The 17,933-nt window shown below is 42.6% G+C and overlaps 1 protein-coding gene across 1 annotated transcript in view; it reads left to right on the top strand.

Annotated features, from left to right (window-relative positions):
* Positions 1–17,933, top strand: part of AIF1L (allograft inflammatory factor 1 like) — a 145,482-nt gene that overhangs the window by 69,091 nt on the left and 58,458 nt on the right. Inside the window, exons 4-5 of the mRNA XM_073600469.1 lie at positions 7,593–7,634; positions 15,057–15,219. Coding sequence (XP_073456570.1) covers positions 7,593–7,634; positions 15,057–15,219 — 205 coding nt within the window. The remainder of the gene's footprint in view (positions 1–7,592; positions 7,635–15,056; positions 15,220–17,933) is intronic.

Genomic DNA, 17,933 nt, shown 5'->3' with positions numbered 1-17,933 from the left:
ATCCGATCGTGTGTTGGCTTCACCGGACCTTCAGCGGACTTTTCCAGTTGCAAATCTGATGGACTTTAGATTTGGAACATGCTTCAAATCTTTACGTCGTAACTCCGCCGGACCCAGAAATCTGCTCGTCTGTATGCTAGTCCGACAGACAAAAACCCATGCTAGGGCAGCTATTGGCTACTGGCTATCAACTTCCTTATTTTAGTCCGGTGTACGTCATCACGTACGAATCCGTCGGACTTTTGTGTGATCGTATGTAGTTAAGTCCGTTCATTATAAAGTCCGCCGCAAGTCCGCCAAAAGTCTGTCGAAAGTCTGTCGGACGGGCTGTCGGACTTTTGTAGCCCAAAAGTCCGACCGTGTGTACGCGGCATAATGCTATCAGTGGCTGCCCCAGAGTACCTGCAAAGGCAAAGTCCTTGTGGGTGAAGTCTATAGATAGCACGACTTGATGGGAGAAGTTCATGACTTGGGTTTATTCTGAAGGCCGGTGTTCTGTAGAGGGACTACCTCTCTCAGCACGTCCCGTCAGGTTCCCGTTCTTTATCCTGCTGACCCCAGCGCCATTGAGACCCAAACCACTGCCTTTTTATATCTCACAGGATAGGAGGCTGGACCCCAAAAGCCAGCGAATGTGTGCAGGAAAGCATGGCATTTTCGCTAGAATCGAATTTGGTAATGCTGATTTGGCAGCGCCTGATTAATTTCTGTGAAGTGTGAATTTTTAATAACAAGTCCACTTTACCTACTGGCTTACAGTTTTGTTGCAGCCTCAGCAGGCAGAGAAACCTTTGTTTTTCTTATTATTTCCTTACTTAAGAACTTAATATATAACAAAGTAGGTGTATGCAAATGTATTCTAAAAGGTGGCCCTTGGCAGCTTCGGCCCCAGCAGAACCCACTGATTATATAAACACGTCCAAGTTTCTTATTTCAAGTTAATAAAGCATAATGACACAGTGGGTGAAAACACAACATATTAGCGTACAGAGCCAAAGGGAGATTGTATAATACGACAAAGGAAGAAAAGTGAAACTAAAAAAAATTAATTTAATTTAAAAAATGTAGCACAGCAGGTCTGAGAAAAGCAATAGTTAATTTAAATATGATAAATGTATGTGACTGAAAGTAGAAAGGCAAAAGGAAACTTGAGTAATAAGGAGATACAAGCAGAAGTGTATACATTGTTGCCTATAGAGCTACAGCTACATAAATACTGTGTGTGTGTGTATGTATATATATGGCTTGATTTTCTGAGGAAGGGCGCGATCTACAATTGCCTGAAAACGTTTATATCATATATGCCTGATTTTTGATTTTATGATGTCTTATTGATGTCTTTCTGATGAATTTTTTCAAATAAATATAGTTTGTGCAGCAATCCCATTTGAATTTTATATTTATATATATATATATATATATATATATATATATATATATATATACACCGTATCTCACAAAAGTGAGTACACCCCTCACATTTTTGTCAATATTTTATTCTATCTTTTCATGTGACAACACTGAAGAAATGACACTTTGCTACAATGTAAAGTAGTGAGTGTACAGCTTGTATAACAGTGTATATTTTCTGTCCCCTCAAAATAACTCAACACACGTCCATTAATGTCTTGGGCATGGAGTTCACCAGAGCTTCACAGGTTGCCACTGGAGTCCTCTAACACTCTTCCATGATGACATCACGGAGCTGGTGGATGTTAGAGACCTTGCGCTCCTCCACCTTCTGTTTGAGAATTCCCCACAGATGCTCAATAGGGTTTAGATCTGGAGACATGCTTGGCCAGTCCATCACCTTTACCCTCAGCTACTTCAGCAAGGCAGTGGTCATCTTGGAGGTGTGTTCGGGGTCGTTATCATGTTGGAACACTGCCCTGCGGCCCAGTCTTCGAAAAGACAACCTCTGGATATGACGCTAAGCATGTGCACTCAGATTCTTTGGTCGACCATGTCGAGGCCGGTTCTGATTGGAACCTGTCCTGTTAAACCGCTGTATGGTCTTGGCCACCATGCTGCAGCTCAGTTTCAGGGTCCTGGCAATCTTCTTATAGCCTAGGCCATCTTTATGTAGAACAAAATTTCTTTTTTTCAGATCCTTACAGAGTTCTTTGCCATGAGGTGTCATGTTGAACTTCCAGTGACCAATATGAGAGTGAGAGCGATAACACCAAGTTTCACACCTGCTCCCCATTCACACCTGAGACCTTGTAACACTAACAAGTCACATGACACTGGGGAGAAAAATTGGCTAATTGTGCCCAATTTGGACATTTTCACTTAGGGGTGTACTCACTTTTGTTGTCAGCGGTTTAGACATTAATGGCTGTGTGTTAAGTTATTTTGAGGAGATAGCAAATTTACACTGTTATACAATCTGTACACTCACTACTTTACATTGTAGCAAAGTGTCATTTCTTCAGTGTTGTCACATGAAAAGATATTATAAAATTATTACAAAAATGTGAGGGGTGTACTCACTTTTGTGAGATACTGTATATACACTCTTCTCTCGTATGGGATCAATCAATTAATCATTCAATGTTGATAAGGATAATTGACAAATAGAAAAAACATGTAGACATATATGGAATTATGGGTCATCGGGTGCTATCGCTTTTCTCATTACATTTGATATGCACTAAAAAAGAACAAACACATATAGTGAGTTTACATATATGAATAACCAGCTATATTAAAAAAAAAATAATAAATATCACTGTTTTTATAAATTTAAACCAAAAACAAAAGGAAAAACCGGAAAAAATTAATAATAATAAATCAAAGAAATAAATATGAATCAAAATCAGAATTCAATCCATTGGGCATAAATGTATTTAAACAGTGTATCCATTGAAACTCCCGCTTTTTAAGCTTTAGTTCTCTATTCCCTATATGTCTATTCTTAGATACACCATCTATGACCATAAACCTTAATTGAGAAACAGCATGTCGCTTCTCTATGAAATGTCTGGCTAAGAGTAATTTATCTAATTTATCTCTAATAGAATACATGTGTCTAGCGATCCTGTCATTAATTGATATCTTTTTCTAAATACATTTTAAGTGCAGCAATCCCATCTGATTGTCTTTCTACATATATATATATATATATATATATATATATATATATATATATATATATATGCATACACAAGCCATATCGCTGGTGGCAATTGAACCCATGGCCCCAGTGATGCAATCTAAAGACATGTCAAATTGCATGCCAAATTGGCGGCTATTGCCAGCAATGGCACCATCCGAATCGGTGCAACGCCGCATTTGCAGCACCACACCAATTCCCAAAAGTAGCTTGTGTACAAGCTTTGGCGACTTCAGGGTGCGATTTCAATAGTTCAGCTGAACTCGCACCATTTCATACCCGCTGTCAGTGTGAACCTGGGCTAACAGGGGAATGGGTTGGACTCATAACAAGCTGGAAAATCAATGTTGTGGAACTCCAGCCAAGCATTGCTTGTAGTTATTGGTCCTTCTGTGGCCATGCATAATAACCAAGCACCTGTGTGTTAATTGTGAGCACTGGTCACGCTTGCTTCTCTCTTTTAAAGAACCCGACTTTCTTCAGTTAATTTTTCTTTGACAATTTCAAGGACTTTATTGGCCTTTTACAAAAACAAACTCCAAGCTTCCCTCTATGACCTCATAGTAGCAGCTCACAAATAACTACTGCCAAACAAGTCATAAGAAGAGGAAAAAGCCTTGTGCAGAGAGGACAGCATGCCAGCAATTGTTGACACATGGGAAGAACACAATCATGATTCACTGGATGAGTATTTTCATATATATCCAGAAAATCCCACACACCCAATGTGACATCAGATTTACTAATGGAGTCATATTTATCCAATTCAATGTCCACTTCAACAATGCCAAATCAGGTTCAAGAAATTATAACAAAAATAGACCTTCCCTGTGTGCACAAATGTTTGGTCCTCACCTTTACAGAAAAAATGTAATGATGATCACTGGACACCTTTCCAACCCCCCTGGTCCTGGTTGTACTTACAGGGTTGCTGAGATATCAGTACCTCTGCATCCAGTCCAGGGATTTGAAAGCCTCACACTTCTCTATACAGCACTTACAGGACAGACCAGATCATTTCACTGTGATGGCGCTGGCCAATCAGAATCAAATCAATCTGGTCCACCCCAGAAGCACAGAGGGAGAAGAACATGGATTTCAAATCCCTGGACTGCCAAACAGACTGACTGACATCTCAGCATTCACAAAGGTACAGTAAGTACAGCGGGGACTGGCTGGTTGGGGAAGGTGTCCGCTGTACCCCTTTTGCATTTTTTCTGTAATGGTGAACTAACCCTTAAAAGTGGTTGTAAACCCTTTACAACAACTTTATGCTACAGGTAAGCCTTATTATAGGCTGCCCGGTTTAGGGGATGTCCCCTGTCCCCTGACATCGGCACATGCACACTGGGGCAAACGTACGTGCGGTTGCTTCAGTCCGTGTGCCGCTATCGGCGGCTCCCGCGCACATGCGCGGGAGTGACGTCATTGCGGCTCCGACCAATCACAGCGCCGGAGCCCCAATACCCAGAAGTAACCCCCGGGAGAGAAGTCACTGGCCGGAGCTGGAGATGAGGATGGCTGAGGGAGCTTCGATCTAAGGTAAGTAATTCATACTAGCATACTAGTTCATTATGCCTTTGTCTTGCAGGTTTTTTTTTTTTTTTTTTTTTTTTTAACCAGGGTTTTCAACCACTTTTAGTGTGTGTAAACCCTAACAATGAACTTCTCTTATTTGCTCCCTTTTAGACTGAAAATATTAGTGTTTTGGTATATCTGTTCAATAAACGCAACAGTTGCTGATGTCAGAAATTCAGAGCTGAGTTGTGTCTTGTGCACACTTCCTGTGTTATCTGAAAGAATGTGATTAGTCCTACCAGCGCTCATCTATGAAATACAGAACAATTTAGGGTTGGTTTACTAAAACTGGAGGGTGCAAAATCTAGTGCAGCTCTGCATAGAAACAAATCAGCTATCAGTTTTTTTTTGTCAAAGCTTAAAGGATAAGTTCACCTTTTGACAAAAAATAATAAATGCACTTTTTTTTTTTTTTTTTTTTTGCAGGTAAAAAAATGTGCATTTGTTTTTTTTTTTTTTTGCTAGAGCCTGTAAAGCATTGCACCAGTGATCAGCAGATCACTGGTGCCATGCAGGTCTCCTGAAGATCTGTACATTGTACGAGGAAGCTGATACATGCTGACAGGAAGACTCAATAAACTACTACAGTGCTCAGAGTGCCGTGATTGTTCATTGAAAACTACAAGCCGACAGCCACAAAGGCTGACGGACCTTGTAGTTTTCCATTCACAGAGCACAGTGAATGCGTGACATGGCCAGGCAGGCGAAACCCCGCACAGCTGCGTTTTTGTTTTAAATTTTGACAGTTATTGGGGGGAGAAGATCCTGGCTAACTGTCACAGCAGGGGCCAGTCAGTTCATTACATGTTACACCCTAAATATGGGTGTAACATGTTATAAAAGGTCAACTTATCCTTTAATTGAACAAGCTGAAGTTAGAAGCTGATTGGCTACTATGCACAGCTGCTCCAAATTTTGCACTGTCCAGTTTTAGTAAATGAACCCCTTTGCATCTGTTATGGAGCAGGGCTTCTCAACCAGAGGTTGTTAGGGGTTCCATGAGCTATGAGTAATGTCTGCCTCTCAGATAAGTTCCCACTGACACCATTGATCTTTTTAGCAATTTGTAAGGGGGGAATTCTTCCCAATGACCACACGTGTAAGGAGCATTCTTCCCACTGACCATCACACTAATGTATCATGAGTTGTAGATATAGTAATTTTAGCAGGGGTTTTCACTGAGGCTGGAAAGTTATTTCAAGGGTTCCTCTGTGTTGAAAACGTTGAAAAAGACTGTTATGCAAAATAGAATGAGGCAGAGGGTTTGAGTATTTTAGTAAAATACAATGGACAGGTCTGACACCACTCAGTGCACAAAATATGCACTAAAAAATGAGACAATTTCTATCACATCAGCAGATGTTTGTCTGTACTTGCAGTGTCTTTGAAGGGATAAAATATTGGGGATGTGCATGTATTGCAGAGATGTATTGCATATTTTGCAAAGTCCATCCACTTCAGCCTGTCTTGGTATGTGTTCATGTAGATAATCATTTCCCATATCCCTGTATATTGCGTTCACTAAGATGCACATCCAAGAGTCTTTTGAAACTATAAATACTTCCTGTTGACACCACCGATTGTGGAAGAGCGCTCCACATCCTTATTGCCCTAACAGTGAAAACCTCCCTACGCAGCTTTAGGTTAAACCGTTTCTCTTCCAATCTCATTGTGTGGCCCCCTCTCCTCGTGTTCCCTTACACTCCCTGAGACTGAATAGTTTCCTACCTACACTGGGATTACCATTGAGATATTTTTATGTCGTTATCATATCCCCTCTCAAGCGTCTCTTCTCCAGGGAGAACATTTTGCACTTGCATCGATTACTCGTATTTAATGTCCTCCAGCCCCCCTTATTAATTTTGTTGCCCTTCTCTGGACTCTCTCCGGTTCCAGCACATCCTTTCTGAAGATTGGTGACCAGAACTGGACGGAATATTCCAGATGTGGCCGAACTAGAATTTTGTAAAGTGGTAGAATTATTGTTTTATCTCTGGAGTAAATCCCTTTTTTTAATGAGTAAACTTCTCTTCCCAAACAATATAGAAGACCTGTAGAAATAACGGTATTGCTGTTTTTGCTTGTCCCACAATCCTTGCTCAAATGTTGGTCAAAGTCAAAATTTCTAAAATAAATACACTATTTTATTTTTATGTGCACAAATACAATATAATCTCCAATAAAAGACTTAATGAATAATATTTCTAGGCTCAAAATTGTGTATGCTGATAAAATAGTGATAAACAAAAATACCTCAATTTGTAAATAGAAGACTCATTTAAATCCATAAGGGCCATTGACACATTGAAGTGCCACTGTTTGTGAAAAGCATCCCAACTCACAAAGGCAACGCACATGCGCTACAACTCATAGCAATGCACCATAGCGCATGGTGATGCTTTGCGGCAAACATTTTGTAACATGTCCAATAATTGGGATGTTTATGTGCATCAGAGGCCTATTGGTTTCAGTGGGTCACCTCAATGAAGTACAAGCTAATATGTGATGTAATCTTATTGTACTTAATTACTGTCATAAGGAAGGGAAGTGACATTCCCCCAGAAGCTTCGGCATCTAACAAAAATGTCCTACTGGGCTGACTCCCTGAAAATAGTGTTACATGGCATGTTTAATAGACAATCATCTCTAAAGTATTTGTGTTCTTTTGTATTTCAAGTAATTATAGAAGTCCTTTGTCATGACTGTAGCGTTCTTCTAAATACGTAGTGAAGGTCACGTTTTGCCCTCAGTGCTTGTGAGGGAGTGACTGCTTCATACAAATCTGAACATGTGCATAGCTAAATAGTTTCATCTTTACATGTTGTGTTGTAATGTCATTGTTCCAATAAAATGATTCATTTTCATGTATTTATTGACTCCTATTATTTCTTTGTTCTAGACAAATTCATGGATTTTGACCTGAATGATCAAGGAGAGATTGGTAAGTAATTTTAACAGAATGAATACCCAAAATACTTCAGTATTTAGAAAATATTTTACAAATAGTATCAAAAGATCAATTCAGACGCTTGTGGCAATGGGGTCTCTGAATTGTGTGGGAACAGGATTGCTCACTGCACAGGATGAGTATGATGCAGAAGAGGAGACTTAGAGGTCTATTTACAATGGAGAGCAGACACCACTTTCTGCTACACCCTGCAGTATTACTCCATACTACGTCTGCATATGGCCATCATTCTGCAGCCCATTCATAAAATGCGTTCATGCTTCACTTTTTCCACATTTTGTTATGTTACAGCCTTATTCCAAAACAATTTAAATTCATTGTTTTCCTCAAAATTCTACAAAAAAATACCTCATAATGACAACATGAAAGAAGTTTGTTTAAAATCTTTGCAAATGTATTAAAAATAAAAATCGAAAAAAAAATCACATGTACATAAGTATTCACAGCCTTTGCTCAATACTTTGTTGAAGCACCTTTGGCACCAATTACAACTTCAAATCTTTCTGAGTATGATCCTACAAGCTTGGAACACCTATTTTTGGGCAATTTCTCCCATTCTTCTTTGCAAGACCTCTTAAGCTCCATCAGGGTGGATGGGGAGCGTCGGTGTACAGCCATTTTCAGATCTCTCCAGAGATGTTCAATCGGGTTCAAGTCTGGGCTCTGGCTGGGCCACTCAATCACATTCATAGAGTTGTCCCATAGGCACTCCTTTGTTATCTTGGCTGTGTGCTTAGGGTCGTTGTCCTGTTGGAAGACGAACTTTCGTACCAGACTAAGGTCCAGAGCGCTCTGGAGCAGGTTTTCATCAAGGATGTCTCTGTACCTTGTTGCATTCATCTTTCCCTTGATCCTGACTAGTCTCCCAGTTCCTGACGCTGAAAAACATCCCCACAGCATGATGCTGCCACCACCATGCATCGCTGTAGGGATGATATTGGCCAGGTGGTGAGCGGTGCCTGGTTTCCTCCAGATATGACTCTTACCATTCCGGACAAAGAATTCAATCTTTGTTTCATCAGACCAGAGAATTTTGTTTCTCATGGTCTGAGAGTCCTTCAGGTACCTTTTGTCAAAATCTAGGTGGGCAGTCAAGCGCTTTTTACTGAGGAGTGGCTTCCGTCTGGCCACTCTACCATACAGGCCTGATTGGTGCTGCAGAGTTGGTTGTTGTTCTGGAAGGTTCTCCTCTCTCCACAGAGAAATGCCGGAGCTCTGTCAGAGTGACCATTGGGTTCTTGGTCACCTCCCTGACTAAGGCCCTTCTCCCCCAATCGCTCAGTTTGGCCGGGCGGCCCGCTCTAGTTAGAGTCCTTTTGGTTCCAAACATTCTTCATTTATGGGCGATGGAGGCCACTGTGCTCATTGGGACCTTCAGTGCTGAAAACATTTTTCTGTGCCTGGATACAATCCTGTCTCGGAGGTCTACAGACAATTCCTTGGACTATATGGCTTGGTTTGTGCTCTGACGTGCACTGTTAACTGTGGGACCTTATATAGACAGGTGTGTGCCTTTCCAAATCATGTCCAGTCAACTAAATTTACTACAGGTGGACTCCAATCAAGTTGTAGAAACATCTCAAGGATGATCAGTGGAAAAAGGATGCACCTGAGCTCAATTTTGAGTGTCATGGCAATACTTATGTACATGGGATTTTTTCATTTTTTATTTTTAATACATTTGCAAAGATTTCAAACAAACTTCTTTCACGTTGTCATTATGGGGTATTTTTCGTAGAATTTTGAGGAAAATAATGAATTGTATCTATTTTGGAATAAGGCTGTAACATAACTGTAGCACTAACTCACGGTGGAGCTGCTAGTTTAAGCGGGTCTGTTACCTTCACTTTGCTTCCCTCTGTTTCACCGGCACCGGGTCTAGGGGTTCCGTTGAGTTTACTGCTGGACGACACATGCACCAACACTGGAGTACGTTTTCAATGCTTTATTGAACAGTCAAACTTTAGGAAGTAGCAGGAAAGAGACGGAAAAGGAAACCTTCAGGAGAAACTCAAATATCTTCTTACAAGATCTTAGCGACAAATGTCCCGGTAGAATTCAGATAATTATGTGGAATGCGTTCCCCTCATGGGACACACTCTTTGCTTGTCTGGATAGGCCTCTCTCACCGGTCTAGCAGCCAGTATGCAGCACGAATCTAAAGTCTCTGCCACAGACTTATTTGGGGGGTAAATCTGCACGATCCTCTGCCACAGGATGTATCAGATCTTCTGCAGTGAACAGTCAGTCACAGTGCCTGAACCTTTAAGCCGAATCGGCAACACTGCTGTATGGTTACTTCTTTTGGATACGTCCTCCAGCCGAGTCACCAGGCCCCTCTATAGACCAGCACGCTGCGTGATCTCTCCAAGATGGGTCCTCCCTGGGATCTCCTCGGCTGTCCAGCTTCATCACACAGGACCGACAGCTCAGGACCATTCCTCGGCCGCGGTGGTAGGCCCCAGACAAGCCTCTGGACCCACGAGGTAGCTCCTTAACGCATACCTGTCTGCCAGGAGGGCCAGCAGGTGGCTGCAAAACGACCTTAGAACATGGCGTCTGTCCCATAAATACCCCTTCCCACAATGCAACTCGGAGGACCACCTCCACCAAGCTTGTCTCCGAGACAGAGGAGCATCTATACACTTCGACACGTTGCCCTTCCAACACTGACTAATGGTAACTGCAACACCCACCAGTCAGCACGGAAGCACACACAACGTCAGCCAAGCTTTTAACCTTCCTAACACACAATTTACTAAATTTACCTAATCTGCGGTAGATTGTAAATCTACCAGCGCTAGATAACATAACATGTGGAAAAAGCAAAGCGCTGTGAATACTTTCTGTATGCACTGTATCTCAAAGGAGAGAGAATGCCATGATTGGAGGGGAGGACAGTCACATAACTAAGAAAGCACAGGAAACATGCATGTATTGCAGAGATGTACTGCATTTTTTTTCCTTTGACAAATGCTTTGAAAATAATGCAAGTTTTGTGTGGCTAATAACTTATGTCAACAGTTGTTAAAGGTGAACACTGGTCAACTCTAAGGCCCCTTCCACACAAGGTGGGTACTGTTGGAGTCCGCCTGCTCAGTGGGTGATCTGTCCGTTGATCCCCGCTGAGCAGGCGGATGGCTGGTCTGTGTCCACTCTGCGTATGCAGAGCGGACTCAGCCTGCTCTCTTCTATGGGCGGTCGGATGTAAATGGACTGCCTGTCTGTTTACACCCAACTGCCATCTGATGCGCCAGACGGATAGGGAATAGATCTGTTTTTAGCGGACAGGATTGGATCGGATGTCGGCGGATGTCAACTAACACGTCTGTTGACACACGCCGCTCCATAGAGGCGACTGGAGGGTCCGATCAGGTCCAACAGGCAGACCTGATCGTTCGACTAGTGTGAAAAGGGCCTAAAAGACAAAGCTGGGCATACTTGGTTTGCAATTCGGGTGGTTAAGAAGGGACCAGACATATTTAGATCCATGTATGGGCAGGCTGGTTGTACAGAAGTCAATCTATCCCCCTGCTGGAAAATTTCAAGTTATAGAAGAAGTGAAACATACACTATATTGTCAAAAGTACTTGTTTGTGCACTGGTGATGTTGAAACAGGAAGGGGCCATCCCCAAACTGTTCCCACAAAACTGGGATTATGAAATTGTCCAAAATGTCTTGGTATGCTGATGTCTTAAGAGTTCCCTTCACTGGAACTAAGGGGCTAAGCCCAACCCCTGAAAAACAACCCCACACCATAATCCCCCCTCCACAAAATGATTTGGACCAGTGTACAAAGCAAGGTCCATAAAGACATGGATGAGTGAGTTTGGGGTGGAGTAACCTGACTGGCCTGTACAGAGTCCTGACCTCAACCCTATACTTTTGGTAATATAATGTGTGTGTATACAGTGTGTGTGTTTATATATATATATATATATATATACAGTATATATATATATATATATATATATATATACACACATAGTGCCTTAAAAATATTCATACCCTTTGGAACTTTCCACATTTTGTCATGTTACAACCAAAAACGTAAATGTATTTTTATTGGTATTTTATGTGTGTAGCACTGGTAGATTTGCAATCTACCGCATGTTAGGTAAATTTTGTAAATTGTGCGTTAGGAAGGTTAAAGTTTACCTCTGTTCCAGCTTGGCTGACGTTGTGTGTGTTTCCGTGCTGACCGGTGGGTGTCGCAGTTGCCACTGGCCAGGGTTGGAAAGACAACGTGTTGAAGCGTATGGATGCTCCTCTGTCCCGGAGGCACGCTCGGTGGAGGTGGTCCTCCGAGTTGCATTCTGGGCGAGGGTATTTATGGGACAGACGCCATATTTTGGGGTTCGCTTTTTAAAGCCACCTGCTGGCCCTCCTGGCCGACAGGTATGCGTTAAGGAGCTACCTTGTGATCCTCCGTTCGGGAAGCCCACGATACAGCGGCGCAGGGGTGGGTCCAGAGGCTTGTCTGGAGCCTACCACCGCGGCCGAGGAATGGTCCCAAGCTGTCGGTCCTGTGTGACGAAGCTAGACAACCGAGGAGATCCCAGGGGAGGACCTGAGATCACGTGGCGTGCTGGTCTATAGAGGGGCCTGGTGACTCGGTTGGAGGACGTATCCAAAAGTAACTATACAGCCGGCTCGGCTTAAAGGTTCAAGCACTGTGACTGACTTTCACTACCGAAAAACCTATACATCCTGTGGCAGAGGATCGTATGGATTTTATTCCCAAACAAGTCTGTGGCAGAGACTTTGATTCGTGCTGCGTGCTGCGTGCTGCTTGCTAGACCGGTGAGAGAGGCCTATCCAGACGAGCAAGAAGTGTGTCCCACGAGGGGAGCGCATTTCAAATAGTATTTGAATTCTACCAGGACATTTTGTCAAGAGAACCCTACCAGAGAATATTTGAGTTTCTTCTGCAAGTTTCCTTTCTACCTCTTTCTTGCCACTTCCTAAATCGTTTGTTTAATAAAGCATTGAAAACGTACTCCAGTGTTGGTGCGTGTGTTGTCCAGGAGTAAACTCAACGGAACCCTAGACCCGGTGCCGGTGAAACAGAGGGAAGCAGAGTGAAGGTAACAGACCCGCTTAAACCAGCAGCTCCACCGTGAGTTAGTGCTACATGTGGGGGCTCGTCCGGGATTTGTTGACCGACAATTATTGCAACCCAGTGGTACATTTTGTCATGTTACAACCAAAAACGTATTTTATTTGGATTTTATGTGATAGACCAACACAAAGTGGCACATAATTGTGAAGTGGAAGGAAAATGATAAATGGTTTTCAAAATGTTTTACAAATATGTGAAAAGTGCGGCGTGCATTTGTATTCTGCCCCCCTGCCCCCGAGTCAATACATTGTAGAACCACCTTTCGCTGCAATTACAGCTGCAAGTCTTTTTGGGGATGTCTCTACCAGCTTTACACATCTAAAGAGTGACATTTTTGCCCATTCTTCTTTGCAAAATAGCTCAAGCTCTGTCAGATTAGATGGAGAGCGTCTGTGAACAGCAATTTTCAAGTCTTTCCTCAGATTCTCAATTGGATTTACTATAGGTCTGGACTTCCACTGGGCCATTCTAACACATAAATATGCTTTGATCTAAACCATTCCATTGTAGCTCTGGCTGTATGTTTAGGGTCGTTGTCCTGCTGGAAGGTGTACCTCCACCCTAGTCTCAAGTCTTTTGCAAACTCTAACAGGTTTTCTTCTAAGATTGCCCTGTATTTGGCTCCATCCATCTTCTCATCAACTCTGACCAGCTTTCCTGTCCCTGCATCCCCACAACATGATGCTACCACCACCATGTTTCACAATGGGGATGGTGTGTTCATAGTCATGTGCAGTGTTAGTTTTCCACCACACATAGCGTTTTGATTTTAGACCAAAAAGTTCAATTTTGGTCATATCTGACCAGAGCACCTTCTTTCACGTGTTTTCTGTGTCACCCACATGGCATCTCACAAACTGCAAACAGGATTTTTTGTGGCTTTCTTTCAACAATCGCTTTCTTCTTGCCACTCTTCCATAAAGACCAGATTTGTGGAGTGCACAACTAATAGTTGTCCTGTGGACAGATTCTCCCACCTGAGTTGTGGATCTCTGCAGCTCCACCAGAGTTACCATGGGCCTCTTGGCTTCTTCTCTGATTAATGCTCTCCCCTTCCTGGCCTGTCAGTTTAGGTGGACAGCCATGTCTTGGTAGGTTTGCAGTTGTGTCATATTCTTTCCATTTTCGGATGATGGATTGAACAGTGCTCCATGAGATGTTCAAAGCTTGGGATATTTTTTATAACCTAACCCTGCTTTAAACTTCTCCACAACTTTATCCCTGACCTGTCTGGTGTGTTCCTTGGCCGTCATGATGCTGTTTGTTCACTAAGGTTCTCTATCAAGCCCCTGAGGGCTTCACAGAACAGCTGTATTTATACTGAGATTAAATTATACACAGGTGGACTCAATTTACTAATTAGGCAATTGGTTCCACTAGATTTTAGTTAGGGGTATCAGAGCAAAGGGGGCTGAAAACAAATGCATGCCACACTTTTCACATATTTATTTGTAAAAAGTTTTGACAACCATTTAACATTTCCCTTCCACTTCACAATTATGTGCCACTTTGTGTTGGTCTATTACATAAAATCCCAATAAAATACATTTATGTTTTTGGTTGTAACATGACAAAATGTGGAAAATTTTAAGGGGTATGAATACTTTTTCAAGTCACTGTGTGTATATGTGTGATACATATATATATATATACAGTTTCATAAACCGATAATGATCTGAGATGAGCTGCGATCATCTGGATCGCAGCTCATCTCAGTTTCATAAATAGGCACCAGGGAGAGGCTGATACCAGGTCAAATTCGGGTATTTCCACAGTTTGCAGTTCAAATATACATTTATTGATATATCAATGATTGCAGAGCTGCATAAATGGTGATCTCCTATATCTGCCTAGGGTTCAGATTTAAACCAAGGCAACTATAGTTCTACCAACACCATACTCAAATGTATCTTTAAAAAATATTGCATATACCTTTTTTATATCTAGGTAGTTGCCCTTTAGTTTCTCAAGTGAAGGGATTTCTCACCTTGTGAACATGTCAGTAAAACAGCCTTCTAGAAGAGGATTGTTTCATTTTCTTTTTGAACTTTTATCATTTTCTAACCATAATGAGAACAGGCAAATTCACATCTTTTCAAAGAAACATCTCCTATGTATCGTCACACTAGAGTAATAAATGTTAATCGTGCAAAAGAATTGATATTTTAACACCGATTGTATGTCGGGTTGTTCCGTACAGCATCTCTGTGGGATACTGGTTGCTCACTTACTGTATAATTCCAGTATTTTTATACTTGTCTTTTTCTTTCAGACATGATGGGCCTAAAAATGATGATGGAGAAGTTGGGGGTCCCGAAAACGCACCTAGAAGTGAAAAAGATGATCGCAGAAGTGACGGGTGGAAACAGTGAATCCATTTGCTACCGGGACTTCATTAAAATGCTGCTTGGGAAACGCTCATCTATTCTGAAAATGTGAGTAACTATAAACGTTAATGACAAAATCAAGAAGGTACATGGACCTCCAAGCGCCCACTGGTGGCAGGGATGCCCCTCATTTTTTATTCAAGCTGAACTTTAGAAAGATATTTAAACAAAAAACACAAATATATTGCATTGTGTAATCCTTTAATGCTAAACTCTGGGCAAAATATTTTTTTTTCTATGTAGTGGAGCTGTGCCCTCAACTGCGGGTCAACTGCTCCTTTTTGTCTAGGGGATTGGAGAACCAAGATATACTGACCTAATCCACTGTTCTTCCCCTGCACAAGACTGGTCTGTGTGGCTCCTGTCTCCCCGCGGTCTAGCAGTCTTGTGTGGTTGGCTGTTCCTAACGTCATCATGCCCTAAGACCTGCTTAGGTTCGTGGGGGAGCGCTGTTTTCAGGTGGAGCAGAGGATCGTGTGAGTATTTCTCCAATCCCCTGGACAAAAACTGAGCAGTTGACCCGTGTAGTGCAGACACAGCCCGGAGTTGGGATTTCAAAATAATTGAATTCATGTTTACATACAACTAACATAAGTATCTGAATCTGTCTTGATATTAGCCAACCTACATCACAGCAGTAGGCATTGCCAGGGGGTGTGTTGGATGTGCCTGGACACACCCTAATCGCCCAGTGCGCCAGGGCCCCTGATAAGACAATAAAGCTGGCCCTCCTGTACCGGTCCTGGCCCTATCAGTTCAAAAGGGGGGGCCCGGGCACCTGCCAAGCAGGAAGACCGGCTGTACTGCCCTATTGCAGACACCAATCCTCTTGTTCCTTCCCCTGCAGAACTGCTGGCTTCTCCTCCTCTCCCCCCTCTTCTGCTGCACTGCAGGGGGATCAGTTATCTGCACCTCCTCCCCCTTGCTGTTCGGGCTCCATCCCCCATATGCCTCCCTTCGCTGCACTGCTGCTGGCTTCCCTCCTCTCCTTTATCGACGGAAGCTGCTGTGGACACACAGGGGGATGTTTCAGTTTGGAGAGTAGGAGAAGGGGTCAGTAAATATGTCCTTCTCTGAATGAACACAGTGAGCGATCGGTACTGATTGCAGGGAAAGAGACTGATGAATTTATGTCGTCCATCCATTTCTTCATCTTAAAGGTGAAACATCAGGGTCTGTTTAGACCCCTGATATTTCACTAAAGCCACCCAACAGGGCAACTAAAAAATGTAAATACAAAAAAGAAAATCTAAAAAACAATAAAATTCCAAAAAAATAAAAATATTAAGTACTCATTTACAGTGCTTCTATCATTTCTGCCATGGCTGCAAAGCATAGCATCACAGCCATGGCATGTGTACACTCCTAGCCATTGCCTCTGTTGTTCTGCTTTTAAGCTTTGGATTGCACACCCTAATGCAATGGGCTCCGCACACCTATGATCACAGCAGAACTCAGACTGCGTAAGAGAAGGACGAGTAAATAAAAAGAGAGGAATGGCGCAAGGAGGGTACAAGCACTGTGTTGTGGGACTAATAACATTACATAAAGGAACACATGTTAAACAGAGGGCTATATGCAAGATATAATGTAATCTGTAATAGAATAGATCAGCCTAAGGAGAACAAAATCCCCGTATAAAACAAAACAAGAAGTCCATAAAACAATAAAACAGTAGCACAGATGGCAGCTCCCTTGTGAGTGAAGCAGACTCTGGAAGGCAAGATAAAAGAACAAAAAGGGGCGCCTCTAAATGCAATATGTTTTAAAATGAAGGTTTAATAATAGTATAATCAGCCAAGTGGCTACTCACATGACAGTAGTGAGAAACAAGCATGGGTGTATCTCAATATGGGGTGTGCAGTCAATCTGTTGTCCAGGGATGTATCCTGAGTGTGGTCCCAGCGCGCTGAAATAATCCTGGATGGGATCGGCGGCGTGCGTGTCAGCCTGGAATGCACTTGGTGCAGTCTGGAATCGGAAGTGACGTTGGGGCATGTCAGATGACGCGTTTTAAAGCTTCCGGTCTCCGGAGAAAAAAAGCGGAAGCCTTGAAACGCGTCATCTGACATGCCCCGATGTCACTTCCGGTTCCAGACTGCACCGAGTGCGTTCCAGGCTGGCACACACGCGGCCGCTGAGCTATACACAGACCGGCAGGGTCCATCGCAGGCAGGCTGACACACTCGCCCATGCCAAGCATAACCCATTTCGGCTGGCTACATTCTCAGGATCCCCCCATCACATCCTGGATCATCTCAGTGCACTGGGACCACACTCAGGATGCATCTCCGGACAACAGAGTGACTGCACACCCCATATTAAACACCCATGCTTGTTTCTCACTACTGTCATGTGAGTAGCCACTTGGCTGATTATACTATTATTAAACCTTCATTTTAAAACATATTGCACTTAGAGGCGCCCTTTTTTGTTCTTTTAAGGGAAGAACAACACTGGGAACAAGTGTTGACAAGTGATGACCATTTGCTGACAAGGAACATGGAGACAGGAGAAGAAAGCAGAGTTGATGACTTATCAGAATATTGCTGCTTCTTCATTGCCCCATCAGTAAACTGTAGACGAGGAAGTTCATTTTTACTTGGTAGTTATATTTTCCAGACACCATGACATGTCACTTTAGATTCACTCTCTCTGAACATTTGCTACACACTGATTGCACTTTTCTTTTTAGGGTCATGATTGGGTCTATAAGAACAATCCTTTCCATAATGAGCCTTCAGCCTTTCAGACAACTGCAA

Source organism: Aquarana catesbeiana, linkage group LG09 (genome assembly GCF_042186555.1).
Source record: "Aquarana catesbeiana isolate 2022-GZ linkage group LG09, ASM4218655v1, whole genome shotgun sequence".
NCBI lineage: Eukaryota > Metazoa > Chordata > Amphibia > Anura > Ranidae > Aquarana > Aquarana catesbeiana.
This window is presented reverse-complemented; position numbering and strand designations above follow the sequence as displayed.